Genomic DNA, 18,182 nt, shown 5'->3' on the forward strand with positions numbered 1-18,182 from the left:
CCGCCTTGTGGCATCCTGCCACCACAGAGGCACCAACATATCTCAGCACTCAAGCTGGGCCTGGTGTGGTAGCTCACACCTGTAATCCCAGCACTTTGGGAGGCCAAGGTGGGGGAATCATCTGAGGTCAGGAGTTCAAGACCAGCCTGTCCAGCACGGTGAAAACTTGTGTCTACTAAAAATACAAAATATTAGCTGGGCGTGGTAGTGCACACCTGTAATCCCAGGAGCTTCGCAGGAGAATCACTTGAACCCGGGAGGCAGAGGTTGCAGTGAGCCGAGATTACACCACTGTACTCCAGCCTGGACTGGATGACAGAGTAAGACTCCGTCTCAAAAAAAAAAAAAAAAAAAAAAAAAAAAGAAAACACACCACTCAAATTGAGAACTTTGGATCTGGGCTAATATTTCACCTGGGGCTGAAATTGTCTTTGCAGAGCCTGCAACAAACTGTGCTCTGGGGACAGCTGGATAGGAAGGGAACATCTTTAAATGGTTCTGGCTCTCTTCTCTCTGAATCTTCCCCCCTCTCTTGGGCCAGCCCGTGACCTCACTCAGCTCCAGAACTGGCAGACTTGCTGCCATCATCTCGTCTCTGGAGATGAATCCACTTCCTACCTATAGAAACAAGCATGCAAGAAAACTCAACGTCTGCTTGACAACTCCCAGAGACAGGAAGCTTACTACTTAACTGAACTCTGTTAGTTTTAATTGTTGAGATAAGAAACGTCCTCCCTGGTGTTTTTCCTTTTCCTTCCTTCCTTCCTTCCTTCCTTCCTTCCTTCCTTCCTTCCTTCCTTCCTTCCTTCCTTCCTTTTTTCCTTCCTTCCTTTTTTTTTTTGAGATAGGGGTCTCACTGTTGACCAGACACTGTACCCTTTGCCTCTTGGGTTCAGGCAATCCACCCGCCTTAGCCTCTCAAAGTGCTGGGATTACAGGTGTGAGCCACTGTGCCCAGGTAACTTGGCTCTGTTTCCATCTTCTGGAGCCCCAGAGTAAATCTAATGTGCTGCTTTAGATATTTGGGAGGGACCCTATTCCCCTACATCTTCTCTTTAGTGAGCTGAACCTCCTCATTTTAAAAAATTGTGTACACAGTATCTCTCTTGTGTCTTTTATAGGTGCTGCGTCCCTGTTAGGCTTCAGGGACTTTGCACTGGCCATGGTGCTGACTGATCACAGGCTGCCTGGACCAAGGATTGGGTCTGGTGCTGCTGGAGATACTGACTGCTTAACTCTTTCTCTGCTGTTGCTCCTCTTCATCTACTCGCACTCCCATGGCCTGAGTTAAATCATGACAGTTCTCTTGGTGCCTCCTGGGCTAGTGCACATAGGGAAGTAAACGGCTGAAGTAGGGAGGAGAGGAACACACAAGGGCCAATGCTGGGTTCCCTGGAGATCTGCAGTGCTGTGTATATGTTTGTGTGTGTGTGTGTGTGTGTGTGTGTGTGTGTGTGTGTGTGTGTGTGTTTGTGTTGGAGCAGAACAGTGAGTTGTTGGTTGTGCCTCCATCTCTAGAGTCTGCAGGGATGTCACCAGGTATGCCATGATGAGAAGAGTGGTTTCAAGAGCTATACAGGCCAGGCGCAGTGGCTCACGTCTGTAGTCCCAGCTATTCGGGAGGCTGAGGCAGGAGAATTGCTTGAACCCGGGAGGTGGAGGTTGCAGTGAGCTGAAATCGTGCCCCTGTTCTCCATGCTGGGCGACAGAGGGAGACTCTGTCTCAAAAAAAAAAAAAAAAAAAAAAAAAAAAACTACACGAAGAGTGGACTCCCCAGGCTGCCTGGAGAGGCAGTGGGTCATGGGTCCCCAAACACCTCTCTCCACTGGACCTACAACACAGGTCCCATCACAGCAGCAAGATAACAAAGCTGTGGCCATTCCCACTCTGAAGGCAGCAACGCATCTTTCCTCTGCAGAACACTGACCACAGCTGTCAGTCCTGGCTCCCGGTTCACGGGCATCTCTCCTCTGCTTCTGTGGTGTCCTATCCTGCCCCGAAACAGTGGGAGCGCCCTTAGGCTCTGGCCCCTGCCCATCTTCCGGGACCTCTCTTTCTCCCAGGCTTGGCCTCTGCGAGTCTACTTTGGGTTGTGTGACTTCGTCTCTAAACTCCCTCTGAGGATGACACCCCTCCTCACCCCGCTGGCTGCTGGGGAAAGGCTTCCATTTAGTGGCATTTTCCTTTCTCATTTCATGCTGTAATGGAGATTCATTGCCAGTTTTAAATCCATAATTTGCCGTGAAACCCTTGTTTTGGGCCCGGGCTGAGGTCGGAGCGGAGAAGTGGGTTATTTTTAGCCCTCAGGGGCTCCCTTTGCAGCTGCAGCTCCCCTGGGCTTCCCTCAGGGCAGGCCTCAGACAGCGTCCTGGGTCTGACACTCAGGATACCCAGGGAGCTGGAGCCGGGATGGGGGTGAACACTCACGTGGGACTGGCTGGCCTGCCCCTCCCTCAGTTGGCTCTGGCTCTCTTCCTCCTCTGTTTCATGAGATGAGGGGGAATCAGTAGAGAAACAGGGCCTCACGCCGGTGAGTCTGTTCTTCCATTACCCCCCTCTTTCCTGGGCCTGACAACGAGTGAGAGTCAGTACTTCAGTCCTCCAAGAATGTGTCCATTTCCTAACAGTGACTGATTCCCCTGGCCGAATGTTCTTGTGTCTTTCTATGCGGACAACACTGATGATTTGGCTCTGAGGTGTGTGTGTAAGTGTCCACGTGCGCCAGTGCATTTGTCCTTGAGGTGAAGCTGTCCATGTGTATATCCATATGATTGACGCATACACAGGGAATCCTGTCAATGGCCAGTGGCCAGTGGGCCTTCCTGACTGAGGATCCCGGTAGGGCGCCAGGACATAGGTGGGCTCTTGTCTGTGCTTTTGCAGGCTTGTGGGGATGTTGAAAGAGATCCCCAGGCCGGAGGAGCAGCCGTATGAGGGGTAAGTGGGTAAGGGCCTCCTCCAGGCAGCTGCCCCCTGCATGTTACAGGAAGGTGGCTTAGATGTCACTTGCAGCCCTGGAGCTGATGGTTCCATGTCGAATGGCAGACACCCAAGGATCGAGGTCCTGACGTTTGCAATTCTCCACAGTCTGAGCTCACTCTTTGCTGAGCTGTTGAGCCTGCTCAGCATCTCCCAGGGTCACGCTTGGTTCCAGCAGCGGAAGGGTATATTATCCTTGCTCTCAGGAGGAAGGGAAGAGGCACTCAGGGAACGATGCCCCTCATGCCCCACCCCCAAACCGCAAGCAAATGAGAGAGAATCACGGTCAACCTGTGAAGTGGGTTTATACTTCATCTCTCCTGCTACTGGCTCCACCAGGGAGAGGGCGGGCCCTGAGAGATTAAGCATCATCAGCCCATGTCTCACAGCTGGACGGTGGCAGGACCGGGGCAGGGGGGAATGTGTCCCAGCTCCCCAGCGAGGGCCCTTTGTCCTGCTTGGTTCTGGAGAATTTCCAATGCCCTGGGGATGGTGGTGACACACTCCAGGACTGCCCTGGGCTGTCCTGAAGAGCCTGTCTCTTGGTGATGGGGGTGTAGACACTGGGGCCAGGCAACAGCAGGAGGCTGAGCCCCTTCCATGAGCAGTAGACCCCAAGTGGGCTCCTGAGAACCTCCCTGCCTTCCCTTGTCCTGGTGTTGGGAGAAAAAGATCCTGGGGCGTTTGAGGAGCTGGCCCTGGGGATGGTCATTTGGGACACCACCCCCAGATTTCAGTGGCGAGTGAGCACTTGGATATAGGCAGTGTAGAGCTTCTGGGCTCCTCCAGAAATCACCCATGGTGGCACCGGCTGGGATGGGTGGGGCTGCGTGTTCCTTGCATCAAGTCTTCTTCTTGGAGAGGCCCCTGCCTGCCCCTCTCCACACTCAGGCAGGGAAGGGAAAAGATGCGCTGAGTTTACCTCCATCCCTGAGGGATCCTTGCTTCCTCCAGGCCTTGGAAGTCATTTAATGTTTGAGTCTCCTGCCCCCACCTCATTTCCCAACATGAGGGATGGCCCCAGGCTGGGGAGAGTTTTGACATCCAGCCAGGCTGTGATGAGGATCGGAGAAGGGGTGGGTAAAGAGACAGAGGCCATGCTTGCCCATGGCAACATGCATATTATGGGGACAGGCAGACTGGGTGGGGGGGTGACCTTGGAGTGCAGCAGGAGGGCAGGGCTGGGGCAACCTGCACACCTCAACTCAACAGCTGCAAGACATCCAGGGAGACCTTCTATCTCATCTGGCCCCCAACAGCAACTACTCAGCATGGCATTATGGCATTGAACCCACAGGGTGGACCTCAGGGAGCTATAATGTAACTTAGAGGTGAGAGACTATATGTCAGCCTCAGATACCCTTGATGGCCCCCAGCTCTGCTCACTTTGTCACCCGCCCAGCAGGTGAGCTCCGAGTTAGATGGGAGGCTAAGGGGTGTCAGTGGCCAAAGGGAGAAGGAGGAGAGGAATCTGCTTCTGGCCCAGGGGATATGGGGGCATGGTCTGGGCTGCCAGGAAGGGAGCTGGGAGTGAGTTGGTGGCAGGGGTGGGGTGTGTGGGGAGAGCGAGAGGTCCAATAGCTCTGACACAGCTCCCGTGTGGAACCTCAGGAGATAAGGATGTTTTCTGCTCCTGTCTTCCGTCTCCGGCTTGTTTGTTACCCCTATTTGGGGATTATTGCAGGGTAATGAATGTGGCAGGAAACAGCCACACAGCACAAATGAGATACGGCACCTAAGACCAGGCCAGGGCCCAGGCAAAACACGCTTAATAAGCAGATAAGGAAATCAATTCTGCCTTTCTTCCCAGGTGTGCTGCCTGCCGGGAGGGGCCTGCAGGAATCGCATCTTCCTGCCTTGCTTGATGCATGGAAAAGCTTCTCTAGGATACAGGGTCTGATCCCCCGGGATGCAGGGATGCTTGTTGGTGTCTCATAACATTGTGCAATAATAGCAATAACGAAAACAGTTATAATACTAGCAGCCAATGCTCCTATGCCTTGCTGCATAACAGGTGCTATTCTGAGATGTGCTTTACATATATTATTTCATTAAATCCTCTCTATAACCCTGTGAAGGCAGTTATGATTATTTCCTTCATTTTACACAGAAAGAAATAGGCACAGAGTGGTTAAATAACTTGCTCAAGGTCACACCACTGGCAAAGTGATACAGCTAGGCTTCAAGTGCAGACAACCTGGCTTCCAGAGGCTGGGTGCTTAGCCACAAAGCCACATTGCCTCTCCAACACAACACAATTGTCATCATGTTTGGGGTTTACTATCTGCCAGACTGTGTTCTCTGTGGTGAGGTTCAGTGTAAACTCCCCCTAAATTTCCCCTAAGCCTTGTTGTTTCAATTGCCATGAGGAACATTTACTGAACACCCAGTACATGATTCTAGGCTGTGCTAGGCGTGAAGGATGAAAGATGCTCCCAAGAGACCCAGTGGGAGAAACAGACATGAAAACAGTTACTATAAGCATAGCACGTTGAGACCTGTGATCAAGGTGCATAAGAAGGCTGGGTGTCATGGCTCACGCCTGTAATCTCAGCACTTTAGGAGGCTGAGGTGGGTGGATCCCTTGAGCCCAGGAGTTCAAGACCGGCCTGAGCAAAATGGCGAAACCCTGTTCCTACAAAAACAAAACAAAACGAAACAAACAAACAAAAATTAGCTGGGTGAGGTGGTGCCTGCCTGTGGTCTCAGCTACTCGGGAGGCTGAGGTGGGAGGATCGCTTGAGCCAGGGAGGTTGAGGCTGCAGTGAGCTGTAATAGTGCCACCGCACTTTGGTCTGGATGACAGAGCAAGACCCTGTCTCAACAAAAAAGATACCTAAGGAAGTGAAAAGGACCACAAGGGGACACGCAGGTCATGTGGGCTCCAGAGAAGCTCCAGAGAAGGCTTCCTGGAGGAGGAGATGTCTAAGGTGAATCTTGACAGCTGAACACAAGTTAGCCAAGGGAAGAAAGGTAGGAAGGGCACTCCAGGAAGAAACACAGTGTGAATGAGGGCCCAGAGGCTTGGTGAGTGGAGGGAGATGCCAGGTGCTTGTTAGTGCGGGAGCAGGTTAGTGGTGGGTCTGAGGCTGGGGACACAGCTGGGGGCTGGCCTCGGGGGGCCTTGTTCGGCCTGGCAGGGAACTTGGGTTTTGTTCTGTGGGGGCACTTTCTCGCCCCTGAAGAACCCCTCAGACTGTCTCCTACTGATTTGCCTTTTTATGTCAGGGTGACTATGGATGGGTTTCTTGCAACCAGTTTCTGGAAGAATGGTTTAGAAGCCAGCACCCTCGGGGTCTGTTTCAGCTCTGCCTTCCCTTGCTGGCAGACTCTGAGTTATTTACCACTGTTCTCTGGACCCATCTCCCCAGAAGATTCATGGATGGGAGACGGGGGGAGGCTGCCAGTGCGGTGGGCTGAGGAGGCCCTGCAGCTCCGCTGGTAGAGCTGTGGCCAAGGGAGCTTGCGGTTTTGAAAAACAAACTAGCTAAGGACACATCACAGATTGGACCTTATCTGTTTTCCTCTCCCAGTTTTGGGGCTTGACATCATTTAAAAAGATGCCCTCTTTATTTGAATTGACTTAGTCTCCCTCTTAAATAATTCATGTTGATTTAGGAAGCTTTATTTCTAACGGGAGCCACAAGACAGCAGAGTTAATATTAGAACACGCCAGGAAGAAGAGGGAAATGGGGAGGGAGACTGGGAAAAATGGCTCTCTTAATAATTAATCTGATGCCAGCACCCCCTCCTCCCACTTCTGATCCCCCCATCGTGCTCCACTTTTTCCTTTCCATAGCATTTATTACCACCTCGCATCCGGCACAGCAATGCAATTTACGGTTTAATCTGTGCATCACTTATCGACCGCCTGCTCTCTGCCAGAATGCAAGCTCCACCAAGGCAAGGATGGTTTTCTCTTTCTTTTCCTGATGAATCCCACGTGTCTAGACTAGTGCTTGGCATATAACAGGTACTCAGTAAACATTTATTGATCGAATCCTTGGTACCCATTTGCTGCCTGCCTGGGATGTCCCAACACCTTGCTTCCCAAGTGTAATGCCACCCTTACAACTCTGGCCCTGGGACAATTTCCATATTTTTCAACCCTGGGATTCCTGCAGGTAGAAAAAGGAGCCATCTGTGTGTATATGTGTGTGTGCACAACTTTAAAATACAGGCGTGGTGGCTCACGCCTATAATCCCAGAACTTTGGGAGGCCAAGACGGGTGGATCACTTGAGGTCAGGTGTTCAAGACCAGCCTGGGCAACATGGCTAAAAATGCAAAAATTAGCCAGGTGTGGTGACACATGCCTGTAATCCCAGCTACTCGGGAGGCTGGAGCAGGAGAACCCAGGAGGCGGAGGTTGCGGTGAGCTGAGAATGTGCCACTGCACTCCAACCTGGGTGAGAGAGCCAGATTCCATCTCAAAAGACAAAAAAACAAACAAAAAAAGTGTATGACACTTCACTGTTAGTGATTGAGAGAGAGAGAGACAGAGTGTTTAATGCTTACAGCAATTCTATGACTTTGGTATTTTTAACCCTCTATCTTACAGATGAAGAACCAGAAACTTCATTCATTCATTCATTCATTCATTCAAAAAATTCTGCTCTGTGGTAAGGGCTGGTTATAGAGGCTTGAGCCAAAGAGGCCCAGTTCCAGCCTTAAGGACCTTGCCCAAGGTCACACAGTCAGTGAGCAGCAAGAGCATATCCTACTTCCTGGCCCAGGGCTCTTCCTACCCCATCACAGCTCTCTCTGCGCAGGTGCACCGGGGTCCTCTGATGCCCAACCAAGCTGAGTCTTTGGAGAGGGCTAGGTCTATGTGGAAGCTGGCTACAGAGGGGCAGTGGGGTGGGGTGGGGGGTGTCCTTTGCAGGGAGGACTAGGGTTGAGGTCCTCAGCCAGGGCCAGGACCCCAGGGCTGAACAGGACTTGGAGAGGTCCCATCTCCCAGCCTTGAAGTGGGATGCTGTTTAAACCACCGTAATCAGTTTCCTTCTATGCCTTAGTTACCGCGCCAGTCTCGGTTCCAGGGAGGGCTGGCCCAGTTTCCTGAAATAGTTGGTACAGCCTGTTGGACCCCTTACAGTGGAAGTCATGGCCTTTTGGGAGCGAGATAGCTCTCAGTGATCATCTTATTTACCACCACCTCTCATTCTACAGATGAGGAAACTGAGACCCAGGTTGAGAAACAAGGGCCACCATCACACAGCTGGATACTGGTAGAACCAAGACCACTGCCTCTAAGTCTAATGCTGTTTCCGTGGCGCCGTGATTCTCCAGATGTTCTGCAGGTGGAAAGACGCGTGTCTTGACCCGAGCTGAGTCAAGGCAGAGTCCTTGGCAGCTGGCTGGGCCGCAGAGGTCGTGCAGCCTGACTGTTGATTGACCTGACCTAAAATCCCCAGTCTTTGCCTCTCTCAGCTTTGCAAACTCAACGCCTTCCCCCGTCTTTCTCTTCTCATTTCCTAGCTCCCTCCCTCTGCCTCCCGAGGTAGCAAATGCTCAGATCCGAAGTTGCTCCTTGCCTGATTGCATCTGAGAGCTGGAAACACAACGCTAATTAATGTGTCTGTGACTCTAGGCTTGGCTGCCAGGCCGAGTCCCCTGCCCTCCCTAGGGCCCGGCGGCTCTGCGAGCTGGCCCTCTGGCTTCATCTGAGCACGCGGCCGGCAGATGCATATTTTAACAATGCACATCTGTTGGCTATATAATCTCTCGTATTTGCCCTCCTCACTTGGTACTTTGATGGAAGACCCCCGGGGGCCTCCCTCTGTTCTAGCCAAAGTGTTTGCTTTGCAATTTTGCCGGAATACCATCTGATTCTGCTCTCGCATCTTCCACAGGTTCTAATCAGGCTCTTACTTTATTTAATTAAAAATCTATCTCAGGCAAATACAGACTAAATTAGGAAGCTCTCTCATTCCTGGAACACAGGGAAAGCAGCCCCCCTTGGGGAACTGGCTAGGACATTTTCCCGGGCTGAGATGTCACAGCAAAGCAGATGGGGTCTTGGTAGGGAACGTGGCTGGACCAAGGGGCAGAAACACCTCTCCCCCATCTGTGGGAACAGCCGCTCTGTCCATCTACCTTCCCCAGACCAGGGGTCCCTTTCCAGCTGGCTGGGTCGACTGCTGCATTGGGGGCCTCCTTGCAGAGCAGTAGGTGGGGCGCTATACCCCAGGACACTCAGCCAGGCGGAGCCCTACAAGACCAGCTGGGGTGGGGACCTGGGAGTGTCCCAGGGAGTCAGGGAGGACCACAGGCAGAGTGCTGGGAAGCACTGTCTTGCCTGGGGTTTTAGTTCGTTCAGGATGAATGGTTTTTGTGGAGCTGCCTGAAAGGCTGATGGACAAGATGCTGGCTCAGGCTCCCTTTCTGGCTCTCAGGAATTTCATGGAGGGGACCCTGCTGGGGCACCATGGAAACTTCCTCTGCCCTCCTTCCGCTGATCTCCAGACTTGAATAAAACATCTCCCCCACACAAACCCAGCTCTGTGCCCAGAGGGCGGTGTCAGGCCATGCCACTGGAGAGGAAAGGGGAGCGAATGCCTTTTAGACATGACCTAAGACAAAATCGGGTCTGTTCAGATTGGATCCTGAGGCCCTGCTTTGAGAAGCCTGGCCCCTCACCAGCCAGACAGATGAGGCGCTGCTGACATCTGGGAACAGAAGGCTAGGCAAAGAGCTTGGAGCTGAAAAATCTGGAGTTGATTTTGAAGGTTAATTAAGCTGTGTCACCTCTTGTGAGTGCCTTTGCCTTTCTGAGTTTCCATTCTCTCATCTGTAAAACATTTGAAATAATCTGGACTTTTAATACGTTGGACTTTGTTACCTAACATAGAGCAGAGAGGAAAGGACGTGTAGTGATCACGTCAGGACTGGGGAAGTCGATACAGCCTTAAGGATGAGATGTGGCTCCATCTATTTTTGGTCCCTGTGAAGTCAGAGGAGTGGACAATGCTCATGTTCCTGTGGTTCCAGCATCCTCTGGCCCCTCTAGAAGGTGTATGAGTCCGTAGAGGCAGATTCTTCTGAGGAGGGAGGGGCTGAACCATCTCTGAAGATGAGGAGCCTACAACTTAGCAAATCTGTTCTGGCATTTTGCAACCCTCAAAATCAGAAACTAATTCTTCCTCCTCTCCTCCCACAACCCCCATACCACATGGCAGACTCATTCTCATTTTAGTCACCATCTTGGGAGAAATGAGAACGGCGCTGCTGCCTTTAATACCCCAATTACTCCTCGGAAGGCCTGCTTCCTGGCCATGGAATCCCAACTTATTTACCCCCGCCGGAACAGGTTGATTTTCTCATTCCTTTCATCGCGGGCCAGGGGAGATTTCAAAGGTTGCAGAAGGTTTCTGAGGCTGGCCCCAAGTTCTTCCCCTGTGTCTCAAGAAGCCAAGCTCCGAGCTTGGTAAGGGGTCCTCCAGGGCCTGTCTGCTGCACTGCTTGGAATAATCTGCCCTGGTGTCTTTGGCCGTGTAGATCTGAAGATAACCTGACATGCTTTTAAATATTTCATCTCTGAGCAGCCGCGTGCTTTAGCTGCCAGGAGAGGAGGCAGCACCCCAGCTGCTGACCCTGTTGTTGAACCTTCACAACAGCTGCTAAGGGGTGGGCCTGGGCTTTCCCACTTCCCTCCTGTATGCGTGCCTGGCACAGACTCATGTAAGGGGGCAGCGAGGTGAAGTCCTGGAGCCCTGGCCAGGAGCCCATGGGCCAAGCCCTTTGCATCTGTGGGCCTTGGTTTCTCACCTGAGGTAACAGTCCCTGTCCCACCGAGTAGCGTCAGAAACAGTGGAGGTCAAGTGCGTGAAAGAGCCTGGAGAGCTACGGTGAACTGCTTGGCAAATGTGAGCTCTCATGACTTATGTGCAAGGCCTGGTTCCCAGCAGCCTCGATCCTCAGTAACCTTTGGCCAGAGGAGGGAGACTCCCAGGACTGACCTCTAAATCAGAACTAGGTGGTTGAAGAGGTCACCGAGCCCAATCCCCTGCCTTCAGGTAGGATGATCCAGGAACGCTGGGCTCCTGGGAACATAAGATGAAGAAAGACCAAGGGGAAAAGTAGGATTTGGAATAAGGACCTGAGATGAATTTTCCTAGGAAGGCCCGGTCAGCCAGGATTCCCAGGGAGCAGTGGGGGGTGGAGAAGTCACGGGGGTCACTGGTGTCCACATAGATACTAGAATCATGGGGAGACTCTCGCGCTGATTCTACAGAGAAGGTGGACACATAGGGCTTTATTAGCACTGGAGTGGGGGTCAGTGCAGAAAGAAGGGACCCACGGCCTGTGCCACATTCTTCCTGGCAAGGAGCCTGGCTTAGATAACGTGTGCAAAGCATGCTTTCTGATGGAATAAATAAGCACGTAGGAGCCCTAATTAGCTGCCTAAGGTACCATCAAACACACTGGAGTTGGACTGAGTCCGCTGGCACTGGCTGTCTGGTTTCCTAGGGAAAGAGCCGTCGCCTGTCCCGTTTGGGTGGGAAGGTGGGCATGGACCTTGTAGAAGCAGCAGTGTCTGGAGCCCTGTGGGATGATCCCCAGAGGGGAGTCTCTCCATGTCTGACCAAAAAGATACCCTCTTGGAGCTGAGCCCTTGGTGCTTCACGTAGTGTCCCTGCCCCGTGTGCAGATGGTTCTTACCCAGGACCGTGAGGCGTGCGGGGCGGGAGCGGATGGCGGCCTGGATGGCCTGACACTCGTACACCGCATCGTCTTGCAACTCGGCCCGCAGGATCTTCAGGTGGTGCTCCCCCGACAGGTGGTTCCCCACCACCAGGTACTGTGGGTAACCTGTGGAGACAACAGGCAGGTCAGGGAGCTGGGGCGGGGTGGAGGGGACTCCCATGACAAAGAGGCACAGAGTGGGGGACCCAAGCAGGGGCCATTCTATAAGGCTGGCAGAGCAGGTGATTGCTCAGGGCTCTGATCTCAGTTCAAGGAACACAAATGCAAGAGCTTTCCTAAGGCATTGGCGCACGCTCTCTCTCTCTCTCTCTCTGTGTGTGTATAAGGGCATTTTGTTTGTTTGTTTTTGAGACAGGGTCTTGCTGTGTCACTCAGGTTGAAGTATAGTGGCAGGATCATAGCTCTCTGCAGCCTCCACCTCCCAGACTCAAGTGATCCTCCCACCTCAGCCTCCCAAGTAACTGGGACTACAGGCATGCACCACCACGTTGGCTAATTTTTTTTTTTTTTTTTAATCTTTTGTAGAGATGGGATCTCACTATGTCACCCTGGCTGGTCTTGAACTCCTGGACTTAGGCAGTTCTCCCTCCTCAACCTCCCAAAGTTCTAGGATTATAGGCATGAGCCACCATGCCCGGCCATGTAAGGGTCTTGTTGGTTTCAAGTTCAGGAAAATCAGAGGAGCCACTGTTAGAGAGGAAAGAGGGAGAAGAGATGGAAACGCTAAGTGTGGACAGACACCGCTGGGTTATTATTCTGGAAAGTGGTGGGCTCAGCACTGTGGTCTACCGAGCAGACATGCATTTTGATAAGATAGAGTGGAGAGAGAGAGAGACAGACAGAGAGACCCAGGCTGAGAATTACAGAGAGAAGACAGTCAGAGAGAGAAGGAAGGAAAAAGAGAAATATTTAGAAAAGGATCAAGAGTGACTCTGCAAAAAGTTTCGTTTCAGGACGGACAGGAAGTAGAAATCTAGGCCCACCCTCCCAGTGTCTAGGAACCTCGGGTCACTTGGAGCCACAGTGGCCCCGTCTCATCATTCCTCATGTCCCGCCACAAACCCCAGGGCCTGGTGACGCACTTAAGTGCTCAGGACACTTCAGAATTGGGGGCCCCTTGTACCATGGGCAATGAATAAGAGATAAATAAAAGTTTGAGAATATAAATCATTAATCAGCGCTCCTGCTGCTGTGTAGGGTTGAAAATAAATGCCGACTGAAGTCGTGGCTGGCCACGTTGGGCAGATCCTCTTTTTCCTGGGTCTCAGGACCTAAACCTCCCTACTTTCTCCCAGTAGGATCCACTTTCCATCCATCTCCTCACCGAGCTCTGCCCTCCCCTGAGTCCCTCACTGTGTGGATTTACAACTGCACCCCAATCCCCGCCATTCTTCATCTCTGTCCTCATTCCCTTCTCTCCTCAGAGGCTGCCCTCAGCTTCCACTCCCCTCTGGCAGCCCCAGACTGCTCCTCCTTTTGAAGGACGCTCACGAGCACAGGGAGTGTTCTCAGACAGGTGCTGTGGGAGAATGAGATGGGACACATTCAGCCTTTTAAAGAGAAGATGAGGGCTTAAGCTAGTGAGAGACAGAAACAAAGACAGACAGGGAGACCTGCAAGAGCTTGCCTCAAGTATTTCAAACAGTCTCTCGTGTGGGTTAGATGTGTTCCTGAGCTCCCAAGGGCGACGCTAGCACCAACAGGCAGAATTAACATGTGGTGGGGGGCGGGATACGTTAGAATATTCTCAAGTATTTGAGGTATCCAACAAGGATCTGGGCTGCCAGAGACGGTAGTGAGGTCCCCATCACTGGCTGTATTCAAGCAGAGGTTGGATGATCGCCTCTCAGGAATGTTGCAGAGGTGATTTTTACACAAGGTGAAAGATCAGGCTAGATGAGCTTGAAGGCCCCTCTCACCATCATAAGTGAAGCGTCTTCTGGAGGTGGGGCAGGTCTCCTTGGGGGTGGGCTGGACAAGGGGCCACCAGCACTCGTTCCTGGTCGGGGGAGGTAGCCGTGATGATCCTCTGCCAGCCATGCTCTGGAGTGCTTCCTGTGCAGCAGGGCCCTTCAGACTCATGTCTTCATGGCTCCCATCCTCATCATGCAATAAAATGGCCCTGTCATCCCCTGCTGTGCAGGCCTGGCCAGAAAAGCTCACAAGGCCTCAGCTGCACCCCTGAGAGCACGGCCTCTCCTCTTGCCCACACTTCCTGCCTTCTGCCGGGCTTTGGGAAGGAGCCCAGGTGAGTTAAGCTGTCTTCCTCCGAGGGCCAGGAGAGGGGCTGGAAATGGGTTCTAGCCCTATCCTCTCCCTGCTGCTGCTGCCTTCGTTGTAGCTGCCTGGCCACCCCCAGCCCCTCCAGCCCAGCCTCTGGATCCCACTATCCTGTGATTAGTCTCTGGTCTCCTGCAGGCATTTTGGCTGGAGCTTCTGTTTTTGTTGTCTTGCAAGCTATCAACAGCAGGATTTTGCTCTCACGAGCTGCTGAAAACATCAGTGATGGGTTGGTTTGTATTTGCCTAATTAGGCAGCGAGCTGTGATGCTATCCCAAGGACTGGCAGCATCTTTGAAAAACAGACTCGGAAGCATGGATTCTGAGAAAGTTCTAGCTCCTTCCACAGTATCATTACTCTCTCTTGCTACTCCCAAAGGAAGCAAAATTACTTAGAGTCTGGGTTCTGCAGTCGAGTTGCCTGGGTTCCAGTGCCAGCTGGATCACTTCCTAGCTCTGCTGTCTTGGGTGAGTTACTTTAACTTCTTTGTGCCTCATAGACTACTTACTATGTGCCAGTCCCCATTTTATGGGGACAATACCAGTACCTTATAAGGTTATGGTGAAGGTTAAATAGGATAATCTATGTAAAGTGCCTGGCACATTGTAAGTGGTCTATAAATGCCAATTTAAATGAAGAGAAAGGTAAGTCATGAGGTCAGGTGGCCACACAGGTCTTCATCTTTAGAAGGGAGAGCATACAGCGTATCTGGGCCCTTTGGGTTTAACAGGTAGGTCTCATGCACTGGGATTGGTTATAGAGTTGAGTCAATTTCTTTCTCAGTTGTGACTTTGTTTACCTGTCCAACAAACGGGAAAATCCTTCTTTTCTCCCTCCGGATCACTGTAGATTTATGAGATAATGTCTGTGAAGTACTTGAGCTTCTTAGAAGAAAAATGTTCTATCAATATGAGGAAGTGCGTTTATAAATCATTTTCTTTGACTCTTTTTTCCAGCTTCGGCGACTAGAAAAACATTTAGGACTTCAGGGAGGGTGTCATTTCTGGGAGATTCAGGGGGGGCCACACGGTTACAGTGGGAGAGGACAGAGATGTAGCAGGCTGAAATCCCACAACCCTGGGCCTCAGTTTCCCTGTAAGAGAGCTTTCGCAGTGTTAAGTGCTCTACAAGTACTTGCTGAATTGAGTTGAGGGCTGTCCTGCCTGTTTCCACATCAGGCAAGCGAGCAGAGTTAATTGAGCATGTAAGTATCTGTCATGATTGCCATGATGCTGTTTTTGGGACAAGTGATAACATACAGGGCAAGTATTTTATCAGGAGTTTGAGGTCGTTGGCTCTGTACGGAGAGGCAAACCAAGTCAAGCTGGAGAGGACACAGGCCCCAGTTCGTCAGAGGCTGTTGTCCTGCAGCCCTGAGCAGGTACCAGTCCTGGATCCCAGAAAGCCCTTCATGCCACTGGATGCTAGAGAGTCAGTTATCCGTGCTGGGATGACCACCCTATGCACCATCCCTGCTGACCTGAGCCTCCTCTTGGCCACTGACCCAACAAGACCCCAGTCCCTGATGGAAGTTGGAGACCCACTGACAGCGACCTCAGACAACCTCCTTAACTAGCGGCAGTGCTCACCCCAACTCAGAGCCATCCAGTGCACCAACTATTCTAGTTTGGGAAGGTTGTATCACTCCCCGAGTTTCTCTAGGGTAAAGGCGTTCGGAGTCTCTGAAATTGACTGGTTCCCATAACAGTTAAACTTTATGGCAGCACAGTATATTTTGGAGATATTTTTGTGTATTTTATCCATGCTCAGCTGGGCTGCAGCATTCAAACCTTGTGCCTGCTATTGACCATTGCTATAATGTTTCAATATACATTTTTGGCAAGACATAACTCACATTTTAAAATATTAATTTCCCAGCCATCATGTTCCTGAGTACACTTCGATTTTTATTTTCCTGCAGGCGTACACCACGCGAGACGCAAAGTTTCTTCTCAGTTGAATAATATTTTTCTCTCCTCCTCCACCCTCAGCTCTTCCCAAATCCCAGGGGAATGACACCCAGGGGTCACTCCTTCTGAATTTTACTGTGTATGCCAAGCCTAACAAACAACCACTGCCTACCTGCAGGACAGAATAATGATAGCTGAAGGGTGTGTGACCAGGGGCAGGAGCCATTGTTTTTTTCTCCAGGGAAGAGGATGGATTGGAAAAGCATCTGTATAGTCTTACTGGGTCGCTATTCACAATAGTTAACAAATGATCTGTTGTCGGCACTGGCCAGTGAGTTCACATGTCAGCCATCAACAACCACCGGAACCCTCACTGCCTGCCCCAGGGTAGCTTTGCTGAACACCAGCCTGCCCAAGCCGAACATGGTTTGAAATTTATTTTTAATACTTCCTGCATTTTCTTCCCATCTTGTGATAGCTCCTAAGATCAACCAGGTGTCTTTGTGAATTTTCAGTTTACTTGGTTCCCTTTAATGGGTGAGAAGCCTGGAAGAACCAGGTTGTGACTTGTATTTTCTTAATAATCATGCCTTAATAAATGCGGGGGTGCATCTTGGGCCAAGACACAGGAACACTTGATTTCTGGAAACTGGACTTTACATGAATCATGTTTGACTTTGGAGTAGATGCTCGAGGGCATTGTCGAGTTAGGTTAGGACCCACCGCTAGACTGAGGGTTTGCTCATGGTTCATTATGCACATCCGAGGCCCTCAGAGTCTAGGGATGCTGGGTGCAGTGCTTGTCTAACCTCATCCTGCCTGAGGAGTTGCAGTGAAAGCTGGAGATTTGATACCCAGATGCCTGTGAAGATGGGTGCTCCCTAGGAAGGCGGATGGGTTAGTAAGGGAGTGACAGCCCCAGGCCCGCCCCAGGAGGTCTGGAGGTACTCACTTGAGAGGTCCCTGCCCACACCCAGAGCCAAGCCGTCCTTGATCCACAGAACAAAGCCATCGTATTCAGGGATGGCGCACAGTAGCGTCACTGGCTGTCCCGACACCACCACTTGGTCCTGGGGCTGCTGGCTGAAGGAATAGACTTGACCTGGGAAGGAGACAAACACAACGGTCAGTTACCTGCTGGCTGCAGGGGTGAGAAGGCTCCCCTCCAGCTATGGAAGCAGAGCAGCAGAGCAGGGCTGGCCCAGGAGACTGAGCCTCCTGAATCACCTGGCTTTTCTGCTGGGGGTCTGGTAGAACTTCCTAACTGGTCTCAGCCCCAGCTCTATGCCCTCCTGTGAGGAGCTGGCTTCCAGCTCCAGCCCCTCTGCCCATGAGTCCCTAACACATGGACTGGTCTAGCCACACCCCAGCTCCCTATGGGCCATCTCCTTCCACCGTTGGGATGTGCCACTTCCCATGCATTGGTGAGCTCCTACTTAATGCCATGTGCTGGGCACACAGTTCCACAGGGCAGAAACAGGAGAGAGAGAGAGAGACCTCTAGCTAGAAGCATTCTGTGGTGGCTGTGTGTTAAGAAGGTGGGCGATGGAGGGTGGTGTGGCTTTGGTTAAACCTGAGAATTCAGGAAATCATTTTGTTGTTTCATTGGCTCCTGGGGTGGGCTGAGAGCCAAGTTCAGAGGGGTGGGTGGTGGTGCAGTGTGGCAGGAGGCATGCTGAGGGGGTGTGCTGTCCCACCATGTCCTCCCTGTCCGTTTCTTTTCCGCAGCAGACCTTACTCCAGCCTCACAATCACTTGGGAAAAAATCATTAGGAACACCATGCCACATCAAAATGAGATGGCCAGAACCATCAAAGAGAGTCAGTTGACAGTATTTTATTAAACAAACCCACCCACAATGCTTTTAAGATGCCATGCTCTATTTTGAGGCTTTAAAATATTAGTTCATTAATATTTTCATCCTCATAACAACCTAAAAACAGTAAGCACCATTTTTATCCCCATTTTCCAGATGGGGGAATGAGGCACAGGGAGGTGAAAAATAGTAATGGGAGTTGTGCTTGTGAATTGCTCACCAAATACAGCACATGCCCTGACTCTAGTTATCACTGTGGCAACACTTATATGGGGCATTGTCAACCCCATTTTACAGGGCTTTAGGAAACGGAGGCTCAGGGTTAACTGAATTGCCCAGGGAACTGTCTAGTGGGAGTGGGGGTGGGGGGTGCTGTGAATCCAAGTCTTTCTGGCTCCAAAGACCATGCTGTCTTCTACTGAGCTACATACACTATGTGCAGATCCTCATGCCTGGCCTTGGAAGGAGTTGCTGATGAGGAGGTGTGA

At 51.5% G+C, this 18,182-nt stretch overlaps 1 protein-coding gene and 1 long non-coding RNA gene across 10 annotated transcripts in view; one reads left to right on the forward strand and one right to left on the reverse strand.

Annotated features, from left to right (window-relative positions):
• LOC105476237 (kirre like nephrin family adhesion molecule 3) overlaps positions 1–18,182 on the reverse strand; it is a 579,748-nt gene that overhangs the window by 89,112 nt on the left and 472,454 nt on the right. For all 8 annotated transcript variants that reach the window (XM_011731960.2, XM_011731965.3, XM_011731964.3 and 5 more), the window contains 2 exons: positions 16,831–16,980; positions 11,644–11,793 (listed from right to left, as the gene is read on the reverse strand). In XM_011731960.2, coding sequence (XP_011730262.1) covers positions 11,644–11,793; positions 16,831–16,980 — 300 coding nt within the window. The remainder of the gene's footprint in view (positions 1–11,643; positions 11,794–16,830; positions 16,981–18,182) is intronic.
• LOC105476236 (uncharacterized) overlaps positions 1–18,182 on the forward strand; it is a 227,226-nt gene that overhangs the window by 74,926 nt on the left and 134,118 nt on the right. The gene's annotated exons all lie outside the window — the stretch shown is intronic.

Source organism: Macaca nemestrina, chromosome 12, assembly GCF_043159975.1.
Source record: "Macaca nemestrina isolate mMacNem1 chromosome 12, mMacNem.hap1, whole genome shotgun sequence".
In the NCBI taxonomy this organism is placed as follows: Eukaryota; Metazoa; Chordata; class Mammalia; order Primates; family Cercopithecidae; genus Macaca; species Macaca nemestrina.